Raw genomic sequence first — 12,890 nt, 5'->3', positions numbered from 1 at the left:
TTCAGAAGTATGGTTGCCTCTGGCTGTGAAGGCACAGCAGAGCCATCCTGGCTAGGAACCACCCAGAGCCCTCTCCTCCTCTGTGAATTTGCCCAATCCTCTTTTAAAGCCATCCCTGCCTCCTGCAGGATGGAGTTCCCACAGTGTAACTAAACACGGTGTGAATAAGTCTTTCGTTTCGTCCTGAATCTTCCGTGAGTTCTGGGGAGAAGCCCCCTTCCTCTGCACAGAGGTCAGAAGGCGCAAGAGGCTCCTTCGGAAGGTGGGGGCCTCTCCATTGCTGGAGGTTGGATGGCCATCTGTCGTGGATGCTTTGGCTGCGATGCCTGTGTTCCAGGGGGTCAGTCTAGATGACCCCTGGGGTGACCTCAACTCTATTCTATGAAGCAGGAGGCAGGCACGGCTGCTCAGAGTCAAGCCGCATCTCCAGATGAGAAGAGAACCCATGAGTCCGAGCTCCCTTCTTGCCCCTTGTCTGTCGACTTTCTGGGGGTTCTTCTGCTCTCCCTCCCCACGCCCAAGTAAGTATCACAACCAAACATCCCTTTAAATGAGGAGGGCATTTCAGGTGGGGAGGCTTTGCCCTAGGCAGTCCCAGAGCCTGGAGGGAAAAGAGCCCCCCCCCCCCCGCTTTGAGCCATCCCCTGGGGGGACGGACGACTATCTTACTTTCTGCAAGTCGCTGTGGAGCTGCTTCAACATGGCCTCCAGCTGGTAGACTTTGCCCGTCAGGTCCACAGAGGGCTCCTCGCTGCGGAGGAAGGGGAGAGCAGAACGTCAAGAGGCAGCATGGCACAGTGGTTAGAGCATCGTACCAGGGGCCTGGGAGAAACCAGGGTCCAAATCTCCCCCACTCGGCCATCGCCAAGCTCACGGCGTGGGACCAAAACATTTCTCAGCCTAGCCTACCTTGCAGAGTGGTTGTTGTGTGTGTGTGTGGGGGAAGGTTAAAATGAGAAGGGGGAGAGCCATGTTGGACGTCACCTTGTGCTCGCAGAATTTAAATGGAGCAAATGAATGGATGAAATAATTGGAGAAAACGAGGGCATAGATCCCTCCTCGGAAGACAGGAGCAAAAGGTGCTGCACAACCACTCCACATAGTTTGGGGGGGATGGGGATGGCTGGAATGCAGATTGGAAGAGGCCCTTCCTGGCAGCTCTCCAGGCTCTGTGGAAGGAACCCCCCCCCCCCACTTCTTCCTGGAAGGGCCCAGATGCATTTGGAGGGGAGGGCAAAGCAGCTGGTATGTATGAGGAAGGAGAGAGGGAGGGAGGGAGCAGGCCAGGAGGGAAGCAAGCGAGTGAAGGCAGAGCAGTGCCTGCATCTCAACCCCACCCCCTGTGAGAACAGAGCCCCCTTGCCAAGACCCCCAGCCAGTGCCCTGATCCCAAAATGTCCAGAAGCAGGTTGAGATGGAAGCCCCCCCCCCAATAAACAGTGCTGTGCAAAAAGGGCAGCCCATTGTTTTAGGTTGATTCCCCTCTACCCTGGGCATCCAGAGAAAGTGTGCCTGCAGCTCCCTCCCCCACATTTTTTGCCCCCCCCCCTGAGACCCTGCTCTCCCAGGGAGAAGCAGGAGAGGAATCCCAGCACAACCCCCTTGCCCCCAGACCTCCAAAGGGCCCAAGTTCAGTGCCAGAAACATGCTCCTAGCTGGGCAGTCGGAGGAGGAGGAGGCGGCCCGCCTTCCCCAAACGAGGGGTTAGAGGAAGGGGCTTCTGCCGGGAGGGGGGTCTCTCTCACCTCATGGTGGGTGTCGTGCGGGGCGTCAGCTGCCTCTCCAGGCTCAGGTGCCCCAGGACAGGGCTGTGGGCAGAGGGTACGTCCGGGCTCAGCGTGGCGTCATGCAGGGAGAAGAGGGAGACGGCTCTTTGCACTGCAAGAGGAACAGGAGGAGGGCTTTGCAGCACGTCCAGGCAAAGTAACAGCCCCCCTACCCGTTCCTGGCAGAGCCCATCACCCCTTTTTTTCTGCAGGCACTGGGGCTGCCAGGGCTATGGGGCAGGGAGTCCCCCTGGCCCCTGCCTGCCTGAGGGGGGCAGAGGGTGTGTGTGCCCTGTCGACGGCTAGGAGCCCCAAGGGCCATGCTCTGCCCTCTTGGAAACGGCAGGATGGGAAGGGGGCTCTTGTGCTCAAATCCTGCTCACAAGTTCCCCACAGGCAACTGTTCAGCCACTGGGAGAATGGGATGGAGGATGAAACGGACAATTGGCCTGATCCAGCCGGGCAAATCTTATGGACCTATGGAACCTCCAGGTCCAGGGGCAGTCTATCTAGAATATCGTTTGAGGATTTCTTATGTTTTTATATGTGTTGGAAGCTGCCCAGAGTGCCCAGATGAGCGGGGTATAATAATAATAATAATAATAATAATAATAATAATAATAATAATAATAATAATTCACAGGTTCTTAGGGCCAGGGCCTTTGGAGCGCAGAAGCGGAGAATGGAGTCCCAGCCCATTTTCCGAGGCTGCAGCGCTGGGGCTGCAGGTGCAGCTGGCCCAGCCCTGTGGGGCTCAAACCAGCCGGGCAGCACACTGGGCCCATCCCTTCCCTGGCAGGCGGCCACTGGGATCCGCTGCCGCTTCAATGGGCAACTTGGGATTCGGGTTCTGCTACAAGCTACGGGCCTGGAGGAGTCAGGGCGTTTGTTTCCTCTGAGCTCAGGGCAAAGGCCGAGGCTCCCATGCCCTGGTGATCTCAGCGCTGCCTGCCTGAAACCTGCCGCCACTGCCATTGAGCATCAAACAGGGTTGAAGGGAGGGCTCCCCCCCCCAGCGCTTGCCCTTCCCTCTCACCCAATTAGCTGCTTCTTCAGCAAAGCCTCTCACCTCCCCATTTAACACGCCCCCCCAGCAACTGCTGAGCTCTTCCACTCCCCCAGCGCTGTGATCAAGCCCTCCCTTCTGCCTTTCCCTCAATTAAAACAGCCAAGTGCTAATTAAGGCAGAGACGCTGAACTTCAAGGCGCAAGAGCCTAAATATAGAGAGCCTGAAATGTCAAGAGGCAGGGAGTTGCCGGGGTGTGTGGTCTGGCGGCCATTGGCCAGGGAAACCCTGGCTGAGATTCCTTGGTTGGACTAGATGGCCCTTGGGGGTCCCTTCCAACTCTGGTACCAGGGGGAAAGAGGGAAATCCTGGGGAGAGGCCGGGTGTGTGTGTCCCTGCTCCCCAAAGCACCAGAGAACGCTGGGAAGAACCCAGCAGAGGGGGAACACAGCACTCGTTGGTGGCGCCCACCACCCGGCATCTGGCCAGCTTTAAAACCCCTCTCCCCACGGCCTTTGTATGCCCCACACCCATGGTTTTTTTGTGCGTTGCCAGGCCCCCTGGACCAGACCAGGGACTCTGCCCTGCCGTGGTGCAGATGCCACCAGCTCTGTGCCCGCAGACCCCTGGGCTGTCCAGCAGCACTGCCCTGAGACGCTTTCAGCTCCCGTCCCGAGACAGAGCTCCCCATCTCCTGCCAGGCCCTGGATTGATGGTTCACCCCTCTCTCCATCTTCTAAGCCACAGGGCAGAAGGGCAAGGGGCTGCTGCAAAGGGCAGCAAGAGAAAGGGCCCCTCTCCCCCTCTGTGGCCGCAGCGCACCCGAGGGAGACCGGGGTGCTTCCTGGAGGGCTCTGCCCGCTCCTACCTTTCCCCGCTGGGCTCCTGGGCACCAGAGCTGGAGCTGGAGGCACAGGTGGGCTGATCAGTGTGCAGCCGACTCCGGAAGCCGAGGGCCCGTCTCCCTCCTCTGTGCTCGGCCGAGTGGCGGCTCCGCTCTGGTGTCGGGAGGCAGGCAGGCAGGCAGGGAGGGAGGGTGGGGCCGGCGTTGTGACGCAGATGGCAGGCCTGAGCAGATTGCCGAACCTCTCCCCCCCCCCACCGGCAGGGAGGTGGCTGATCCTCCTTGCTGCCAAGGAAGATCCCTGCCGGGAGCCGGGCCCTGCCTGGACACGCAGCCGCCCTCCACCCCTCTGCCCTACTTTCAGCTCACACAGAGGCAAAGCGACGAGAGCAGAGCCGCTCAGGGAGCCTCTGCTCCTCCTCCAGCCGAAAGGAAAGCAGGTCACGGAGGCAGGCGGCTCCCCCAGGGGCAGAAGCTGCAGCCAGATCCTCATTAGCTTGCCTGGCTGGAAATGAAAGCAGCCGTGCAAGGGCCCAGAGAGGAAGTGGGGAGGGGGCTCAGGGTGCCCCAAGCTGCTCAGGGGTTCACCCAGGTCACTCACAACCCACGGTGGCATTTTACCTATTGTGACATGGCTGCTACTCCTCTACCGATTATAATTTTGCAAGCAAATTTCTGATATCTGGGTATTCGAAAGGATTGTGGAATATTGCTCCATTTGATGTTGTTCATTTGAAAATCTTTTTTTTTTTAAGTGACTTTATGTGCACTGGATCGGATGCTACAAGGCGTGCAATCCTCGCTGTATGTTTTATTGTGTTTTCCAGCTTGTGCATTATGGAGAGGCAGTGTGCAAATTATAACTGAAATGGAAGCGCTGGGGCAGAAGCAGGCTGGGGCTTTGCAGACAAGAGGCTCAGCCGAGAGGCCAGCAGGGGTGGGGGCTAATCCAGGAGTGGGGGCTAATCCAGGATGCTGGCGACCAGGAAGAAGGGGGGAGTGTCTGGGAAGGCTAAGCCCAGGGCAGACGGCAAGCGAAGGCCTGAAGGCACAGAGTGCCTGGGATTTTTCTTTCATTTTTTCAAGGGGGAAACTGACTCCCCCCCCCCAAATCCATTACAAATGCAGTGCCTCTTTCCCAGATCCAAGCACATTTAGTCATTCGGGTTTTTTTTTCATTTCAGGAAATTTACACATGGCTTGATTGTAAAACAAAAACCCTCAAAGAAAAGAAAAGATAAAAGCATAAAATCGAGAAAGGTTTAAAACAGAGAGATGAAATAGACTAAAAACAGGTCAAAACTCACGCCAGGTTTCTAAGCATCCGGGTGAGGCTTGTCTAAACAAGGATGTGTTTTAAGTAGACACCCAAAAGGAAGGAGGCTGCTTGATAGCAAAAGGCAGGGAGTTCCAAAGTGCAGGTGCGGCCAGACTAGAAACCACCGAGCTCTTACAAAGGTGGAGCAGGCATTACCTGGCACCTGCAGCAGCACCTGTTCTGCTAATCCAAGTGGTTGAGTGGGCATGGATGGGCAAAGGCCACCTCGCAGGTAAACTGGTCCCAATTTGTTGAGGGGTTTCTATCAGACAGTAACACCTTGAACTTGACCCAGGAACAAATGGGCCTCCAGTGTAGCTATTCCAGCAAAGGGGTTTCATGCCTCGCTCTCGTCAGCAACCGTGCTGCAGCATTCTGCACTGACTGCCGCTTCCGGGAATTCAGCCTTGAACTCAGCAATGCATGACTTAAGACTGCAAAAGTCCAACTTCCAAGACACTGCGATCTACTCCCACTATAAATAAACTGGCAGTGATCTACCCATTGGATTGACCAGAGTTGTTAAGCTTTTTTGAGGGGGGGGAATTGGGGTCATGTGATTGACCAGGATCGACCACGGACGCCCCGCAAACGACCGGTAGATCACGATCAACCTGTTGGACACCCCTGACTTAAGAGATCCCTAGAGCTGCCCTGGGAGATCTCAGTCTCCACCTTGGCCCTCTGTTCGACTTTGCAGGTGAGACTCTTCTCCAAGCAATGGCTTCAGGCCTGCACCGCCAAGAAGGCGGCAAGGGCACCAGGAGAGGGGGGGCGGAAACTCCCCGCTAAGCAAAACTGGAGCTGCACCGGCAGTTTCCTGGGACTCGGGGACACCCCTTCTTCCCCTCCCAGGCTCTCAAAATGATGTGAGAGAGGCGCCCAGAGCCACAAGCCTCCTAGTTCAGCTGATGGAATCACAGAATTGTAGCGTTGGAAGGGACCCCAAGGGCCATCTAGTCCAACCCCCTGCAAGGCAGGAAGCATGCAGCTGTTCATACTTAAGAACGTGGGTCCAGTTTAGCTGCAAGATCTTTCTTGCCCCCTGTGCGCTTCCATGGGTGCAACTGGCTCTGTGACAAGGGGCACATAATTGATCCCCACCCCTCCCTGGTAAGAAATTAACCTTACATAGAGTGGTGGTGCTTTCAGCTAAAACTGTATTTCTGCTTAGCCGAGTCTGTCTGGATCTTGTGAGTCTTTTAGTCTATTGTCATTCAAACTTTTTGAAAGTCTTAAATCATTGCTCTTAGCTTTTCTTAAGTGACAATCTTACGCTTTCATCTTTTCTGTAAATGGCTCTGATAACAATCAAGCGGCGCATAAATTTTAGGAGATAAAAGCAATTCATGAAAGAAGGTGCTCAGGTGCAGCCAGGAGCCTCGCAAGGCCACAAGCCGCTCCCAGAAGAGAACGCAGGAGCCGACCTCCTTGAGGACTAGAGACCCTGCACCATCCAAGCACAGGCCCTGGGGAGCCTCTGCCCCGGCACAAGGAGGGTCAAGCCCCCCCGGAGGCCCCCTGGCAACCACTTCCACACGCAGGCATCTGGCCACGCTCCCTAGGAAGGCGGAGGGGTCGTGGGGGGGGGGCAGGAGGGAGGGGATCCAGCCCTTTCGCCACTGGCCTTCCCTACCTTCATAGGCCTTGGCTGCGTTGACCAAGCTGGACCACTCCAGGCCGGCGGCCGTGTCCGGAAGGGGCATCAGGCCCGGGTCAATGCGCCGCAGAGGCTTCTCCCGCACGTCCGTCAAGGAGAGCTCAGAGGCCGAAATGGCACCTGCAGGGAGAGCAACGGCCTCATCACGACAGCTGCCAATGTCTCCCCAGACAAGAGCACCCTCCATACCAAGCGCACCCCCCCCCATTCCCACCAGGGGGAACCAGAGCCAAGATGCAGCCTCTCCAGTCAGCACCAGAGGCTGGTGCTCTGGGGAGCCAGTAGGGGGCAGTGTCAACTAGGCCCTGGGAGAGACCAGGGTTCAAATCCCGCCACATGGCCATGAAGCTCATTGGGTGGGACTTTGGGGCCAGCCCTCACCTCTCCCGGCCCAGGCTACCTCACAAGGTTGTTGTTGTTATAGGGATTAAAGGAACAGAGGTGAACCACATACACCAACTCTCCTCTGGGGTGTGTGTGTGTCTCCCTCTTTGACTCACAATAGACGGGGGAGGCTTAAAAGTATGCTTGGCCTGGAGAAAGTGGGCAGAGAAAAAGCTTTTCTCCCTCTCACGGCACTCAGACCCGTGACATCCAAAGGAAGGCAGATGCCGGAAGAATCAGGATGGATAAAAGGAAACACTCCTTTATACAGCACATAGTTAAAACTGTGTATAAAGGGCAGTATACAAATAATGATATTATTTTGAAATAAACCAGAGAAGGAGGTTGAGGGAAGTCTGGAAATTTTGGAATTGTGAATTACAGTGGTACCTCGGTTTATGAACACAATTGGTTCCGGAAGTCTGTTCATAAACCGAAGCGTTCATAAACCGAAGCAAACTTTCCCATTGAAAATCATGGAAAGTGGATTAATCCGTTCCAGGTGATGAAAAACACCCCCTAAAGCCGCAATTTAACAATAATTTTACTTTCTACCAAGAGGTTTCCGAGGCCTATAGAGGCCTCCACGGAGGCATCGGAGGGTCCGTGACTGGGACGCAGCCACGGAAGCGCTCCGATGCCTTCACGGAGGCAAACTGCACAGAAAGGAGCCTTTCCCTGACGCGAGTGCCCTGTGCTGCGGCCGCCTCTCAGTCAAGGCGGCTGAGTAAAGCGCGGGAAACCGGGGGTTCTCTTCGGAAGCTCTTACCTCGCGCTTAGAAAAGGGCTTCCAGCAACAGTAGCAGCAACAGCAGTGAGAGGCTTTGCGAGTTGTTTCGCTGCACGGCGGTGGCAGCGCTCGCAGCTCTCCTTCCCCCTCTCTCTGCGGTGCCGGCCGGGCGACCTTCCTCCTCCTCAGAGCAGCCGCCGCCCCCACCAGACGCCAGGACTGGCCAGGGTGGAGGCTGGCTCAAGAAAAGCGGGCCTTCGCGCTCCTGCGACGCCTCTCCTCAGGAGCGCGACGGCGAAGGTGGAGAGACGTCGCAGGAGCACGACGGCGAAGGCCCGGCCTCGCGGAGGGGTCAAGAGAAGCGAGGCCGGGCCTTCACCATTGCGCCCCTGCGGAGTGGAGAGGCTCGGGGTTGAGAGAGCTGCCATTGCCGCCGCTGCTCCAACCAGAGCCAGGCGCACCGCGAGCCACCCCGGCCAGTCCTGGCGTCTGGTGGTGGCGGCGGCTGCTCTGAGGAGGAGGAAGGTCGCCCGGCCGGCACTGCAGAGAGAGGGGGAAGGAGAGCTGCGAGCGCTGCCACCGCCGTGCAGCGAAACAACTCGCAAAGCCTCTCACTGCTGTTGCTGCTACTGTTGCTGGAAGCCCTTTTCTAAGCGCGAGGTAAGAGCTTCCGAAGAGAACCCCCCCCCCCGGTTTCCCACGCTTTACTCAGCCGCCTTGACTGAGAGGTGGCCGCAGCGCAGGGCACTCGCGTCAGGGAAAGGCTCCTTTCTGTGCAGTTTGCCTCCGTGAAGGCATCGGAGCGCTTCCATGGCTGCATCCCAGTCGCGGACGCTCCGATGCCTCCATGGAGGCCTTCATGGGCCTCGGAAACCTCGGGTTACTTACTTCCGGGTTTCGATGGTTCGTAAACCGAAAGTTCGTAACCCAAGGTGTTCGTAAACCAAGGTACCACTGTATGTTATTTGTTATGATGTAACATTGGGAAAAAATGAAAAATTTAATAAAAGTTATTTTTTTAAAAAAAAAAGAAAGAGGATTGGGAAAATACACAGAGGCCTTTGGAGGGCTCCCAGCCAGGATGGCTCCACTCTGCCCTCCATGGTCGGAGGCGGTGCATGCTCCTGAAACCCCCTTGCGCTCCCCAGAAAGCAACACTCACCCTTCCTCTCCGACAGGCCCCCGTTGCTGGGGGTGGGGTGCTGCTTCCGCACGGGGAGGGTGCTGAAGGTGGTGGTGAAGAGCACGTCCCCCGGCAGGGGCTGCTCAAAGCCGTAGGCGCTGGCATAGCTGGGGTCCCGCCTCCCGCTGCACAGGCTCTCGTCCGACAGCGTCCTCTGCAGGGTCTTCTGGGGGGACTGAGGGCAGGAGAGATACCGTCAGGGGAGACTCGGGAGAGGAAAGACCCACTGAGACGGGGGACTCTCTTTCTCCCACAGGAGAGCTTAGAAAGGAGAGTCCTGCACCTTCCAAGGGAGTCCGTTCCACTGTCAAAACAGCTCAGAAAAGTCTTCCCAAAGTTTAGGCACAGAATTCCCTTTCCGGTCATTGGAACCCCTTGGTCCCAAGCTCTGGAGCCGCGGAAAATAAGCTTGTTCCCTCTCCCCATGGGACAGCCCTTCAGGTATCTGAAGAGGCCTATCACATCTCTTTTCTGGGCCAAACAGCCCCACCTCCGGCAACCATTCACAGAAGCGTAGAATCTAGAGAGTTGGAAGGGACCTCACGGGTCATCTAGTCCAACCCCTGCAACACAGGAATCTCAGCTAAAGCATCTGTGCCAGGTGGCCATTCCTCATGAGGCTTAAGTTTCCAGTCCCTTGATCATCTTGGTCACCCTCCTCTGCACACCTCCCAGCTGCCAACGTCCTCCTTAAATTGTGGTGCCCGGAAATGGACACAGTATGCCAAGTGTGGTCTGACGAAGGCAAAATAGAGAGGGACTATGACTTCCCTTGATCCGGACACTAGACTTCTGTGGATGCAGCCTGGAATAGCATTCGCTTGTTTTGCTGCTGCATCACACGGGTGACTCATGCCAAGAGCTTCCTAATCGCTCCGCTTTGCTTCCTGGGCTCTGCGAAGGTGGCACGAAATAGCGGCTGGACCCTCCCGCTTCCTTCCCCCCAGCTCTCCATTTATTCATTTCCCTGCAACGTTGCAACGCGCTAAGTCAGTGAGTTGTGTGTCTGCTGGACTCTGCATGCTGCCAGCCCCGCTCTTCCTCCCAAGCTCACCAAATCCCTCTCCTGCTCGGCGCAGCCGCCGTCCATGATGATCAACTTCTTCAGGTCGTCCTCAATGGTGGACTTGTAGGTCTTGCGTGGGGAGCGGAGGTCGCGCAGGGAGGCCCTCAGCCGCGGTTGCCCAAAGACGTTCTTGGTGTTCAGGTCCACTTGCCTAGGGGGAGAGAAAAGGGGGTGGTGGAAAGGAGAGGCTGCAGCATTTAGAGGCTTTTTCACTTAGGGGAGAGGCAGTATTACAGGAGGCAAGTTTTTCTCCTAACAGTAGAACTCAGGGAACGTTGGAAGACAGCACAGGTGAAAGAAAGTTCTCCTTCAAGCGGAGTTAATCTGTGGAACTCCCTCCCACAGGAAGCAGAGATGGCCACTGACTTGGATGGCTTTAAGAGAGGAAGGGACAGATTCAAGAGGGCTATCAAAGGCTCCTAGCCAGCATGGCTCTGCTCTACCTGCACAGTTGGCGGCAGTAATGCTCCCAAACACCAGTCGCTGGAAACCACAAGAGAGAAGAGTTTCTGTTGTGCTCAGATCCTGCTTGCGGGTTTCTCCAAATAGGCAACTGGTTGGCCCCTGTGAGAACAGGATGCTGGCCCAGATGGGCCCCATTTGGCCTGATCCAGTACATCCTCCTCCGCAAAGGCTTCCTCCCCCCAGCTTCACTGGCCTTTCAGAAGCACACCTCAGCAACCACCTGGTTGGCCATGGTGGGGTGGGCTTCCTGCCCACCCCCACCCCAGATGCAGGCCAAGCCGCAGAGCAGCAGGACCCCCTTCGTCCGTCCAATGGGAGCTGATCTGTCTCCCTGCCCCCCCAGCCCCCAACCCTAGGCAGGAGGGCTGGCGAGGGTGCTGCACATGCTCAGAGGCCCTCTCCTCTTCACCTCTGCCTTGCACGCTCCAGGGGTGGGTCCTAAAGAGACCTAAAAAATCAAGCCTAGCCAAAACAGCTTCGGATGCGCCTCCCTCCCCCCCAAAAAAGCAGAAGGAGAAGACAGCAGGAGAGAGAAGCCAGGGTGGAGAGGTCCCCCCCTTCCGCTTGTGCCAGACCCCCTACTCACTTCTTGGGGTCCGCAAAGGCCGTGGGCCTGGCGGGGGTCTCCTCGCCCCTCTTCCACCCGGCCGGGAGGTGCTTGCTCCTGCCGCTCTGTTTGGAGAAGAAGGACTTGGGCACGGAGGCCGAGAGCTGGAAGGAGCTGGACTGTGGCATGTGGGGGGCCCGTGGGGCGTCAGCCGGGGGCGCCTTGTACACCTGGGCAGGGTATGTGGCCCTGCCGCTGCTGAAAAACAGAGAGGAGGCTCAGTTCACAGGGCGGGGGGGGGGGGGAGACAGGCAGAGATCGCCAGACACGCAGCTCTGTGGGGAGAGGCCACCTGACCCAAGGGGTCTTGCTCATTCAGCTGCTACCTGGGACCTGGCGTGCTTGTGGGGAATGGCCACAAGGGGGCAGGAGGGGCTGCTGTTTTAGGGCACCCATTTGGGGGTGATTAGGGGGAGGAGGTTGGGTGGCACTGGGTGAAAAACGTGTTTTCCATGATGCGTGTTTTAAGCATCATCATTACTATATTTGTTCATATCCTACTTTTCTCCCCACACAGGGACTCAAGGCGGCTTACGGCTGAAGTAAGAACAGCCACAAACAGAAGGGGGAAAGCAATAGTTGAAAACAATTAAACGTTAACAGACTAACTGTATCTATATAAAAACATGCAGAATTGTGACATTGAAAACCAAATAAATCAATAATAATAATATGATCATCAGGATTGTATAAATAATAGTAATAATATTATTATGCTTATCATCACAGCACCAGCCTTTCCGTTATCAGAGAGGAAGGAGCAAGAAGGCCATGCAGGACTAGATGAGCCCTGGGTTCCCTTCCAACTCTACAATTCTACGGTGCTAGCAGGGGCAGCTGGGAGAGAGGGGACCAGCCCCAGAGAGGCCCTGCTCACCTTGGCTGCTTGAAGTGCTGGTTCCCGCTGCCGCCCCGGGCAGCCCCTCCGGAGCCCATCCCAAAGGCCTTGGGGCCATGGTAGCCCCAGCTCTGCCCGCCAGGGCCGACGGCCGGAGACGCGTCCCTGCGCTTGCCGCTGCCCGCTGCCTCGTGCAGGGCGCCACCGAAGGGGGGCGGGACCTTGGTGGTGGGTTTGTCCCTGCGCGAGGAGGACTTGGCGCTGGTGGCGTCGATGCCGCTGTCGCTGGAGCCCCCCTTGGCCAGGGGGTCCGGGTCGGCCTCGGCGGGGTCGGGCGTGTCGAACCAGCGCTCATCGCTGTGGCTGCTGGAGGCGTTGCTGGAGAGGGTGTTGCTGCTGGAGTGGCTGCTGGAATACTGGCCCTCGCCCTGGAAGCAGGGAGAGCAAGGGCGTCAGGCGCGGCCTGCAGAGGGGGAGGCCTCTGCGGGGAGGGGGTCCCCCCCGGCGCCCACCCAGCTCACCTTGGAGTGCCGGTTGGGAGAGTCCTTGCCCGCCAGCTCCTGCCTGCTCGGTCGCTTGCTGCCAGACGGTGCCGATGCCCTGGGCTGTGCCGGCACATGCCAAAGAGGCTCTGCCAAGGTCAAGGGAGGCCGGGAGTCACACCTTCAGAAAAAGCCCCTTGTTCACACACCCACACCCATGCCTGACCCCCCAGCAAAATCAAGGGCCCCCCAGCAAAACATGCTCCAGCGACTTCCAAGAATGGATTTCTGGCTGCTAGATCTGGCCAAGGGGACCCATGCAGCCCAGATGCCCTATGGGGAAGTCCGCAAGCAGCATTTGAACACAAAACCCTCTGCCCTCCTGCGGCTTCCAGAAGCTGGCATTTGTGAGAGGGGCACCCTTCAGCCTGGTCCAAGGCGTGAGAGGAGGGGTTGAGGCTTGCCACCAGCGGGGGGGCGGGGGGGGGAAGCATGGCAGGCCTGCCCTTCTCTCATGAAGCCTCCTTTCCTTGCCCAGAG

At 57.4% G+C, this 12,890-nt stretch overlaps 1 protein-coding gene across 2 annotated transcripts in view; it reads right to left on the bottom strand.

The window, feature by feature from the left end:
* The window catches only part of SIPA1L3 (signal induced proliferation associated 1 like 3), an 81,588-nt gene that overhangs the window by 2,632 nt on the left and 66,066 nt on the right, over positions 1–12,890 (bottom strand). Inside the window, exons 13-20 of one of the 2 annotated variants that reach the window (XM_060275503.2) lie at positions 12,390–12,499; positions 11,908–12,296; positions 11,010–11,228; positions 9,947–10,109; positions 8,872–9,067; positions 6,572–6,715; positions 1,746–1,878; positions 670–751 (exon numbers count right to left, since the gene is read on the bottom strand). In XM_060275503.2, the coding sequence (XP_060131486.1) occupies positions 670–751; positions 1,746–1,878; positions 6,572–6,715; positions 8,872–9,067; positions 9,947–10,109; positions 11,010–11,228; positions 11,908–12,296; positions 12,390–12,499 (1,436 nt within the window). The remainder of the gene's footprint in view (positions 1–669; positions 752–1,745; positions 1,879–6,571; positions 6,716–8,871; positions 9,068–9,946; positions 10,110–11,009; positions 11,229–11,907; positions 12,297–12,389; positions 12,500–12,890) is intronic. The other variant, XM_060275506.2, reaches the window with a different exon arrangement.

This window comes from Zootoca vivipara, chromosome 6 (assembly GCF_965207765.1).
Source record: "Zootoca vivipara chromosome 6, rZooViv2.hap1.1, whole genome shotgun sequence".
Classification (NCBI taxonomy): Eukaryota; Metazoa; Chordata; class Lepidosauria; order Squamata; family Lacertidae; genus Zootoca; species Zootoca vivipara.
This window is presented reverse-complemented; position numbering and strand designations above follow the sequence as displayed.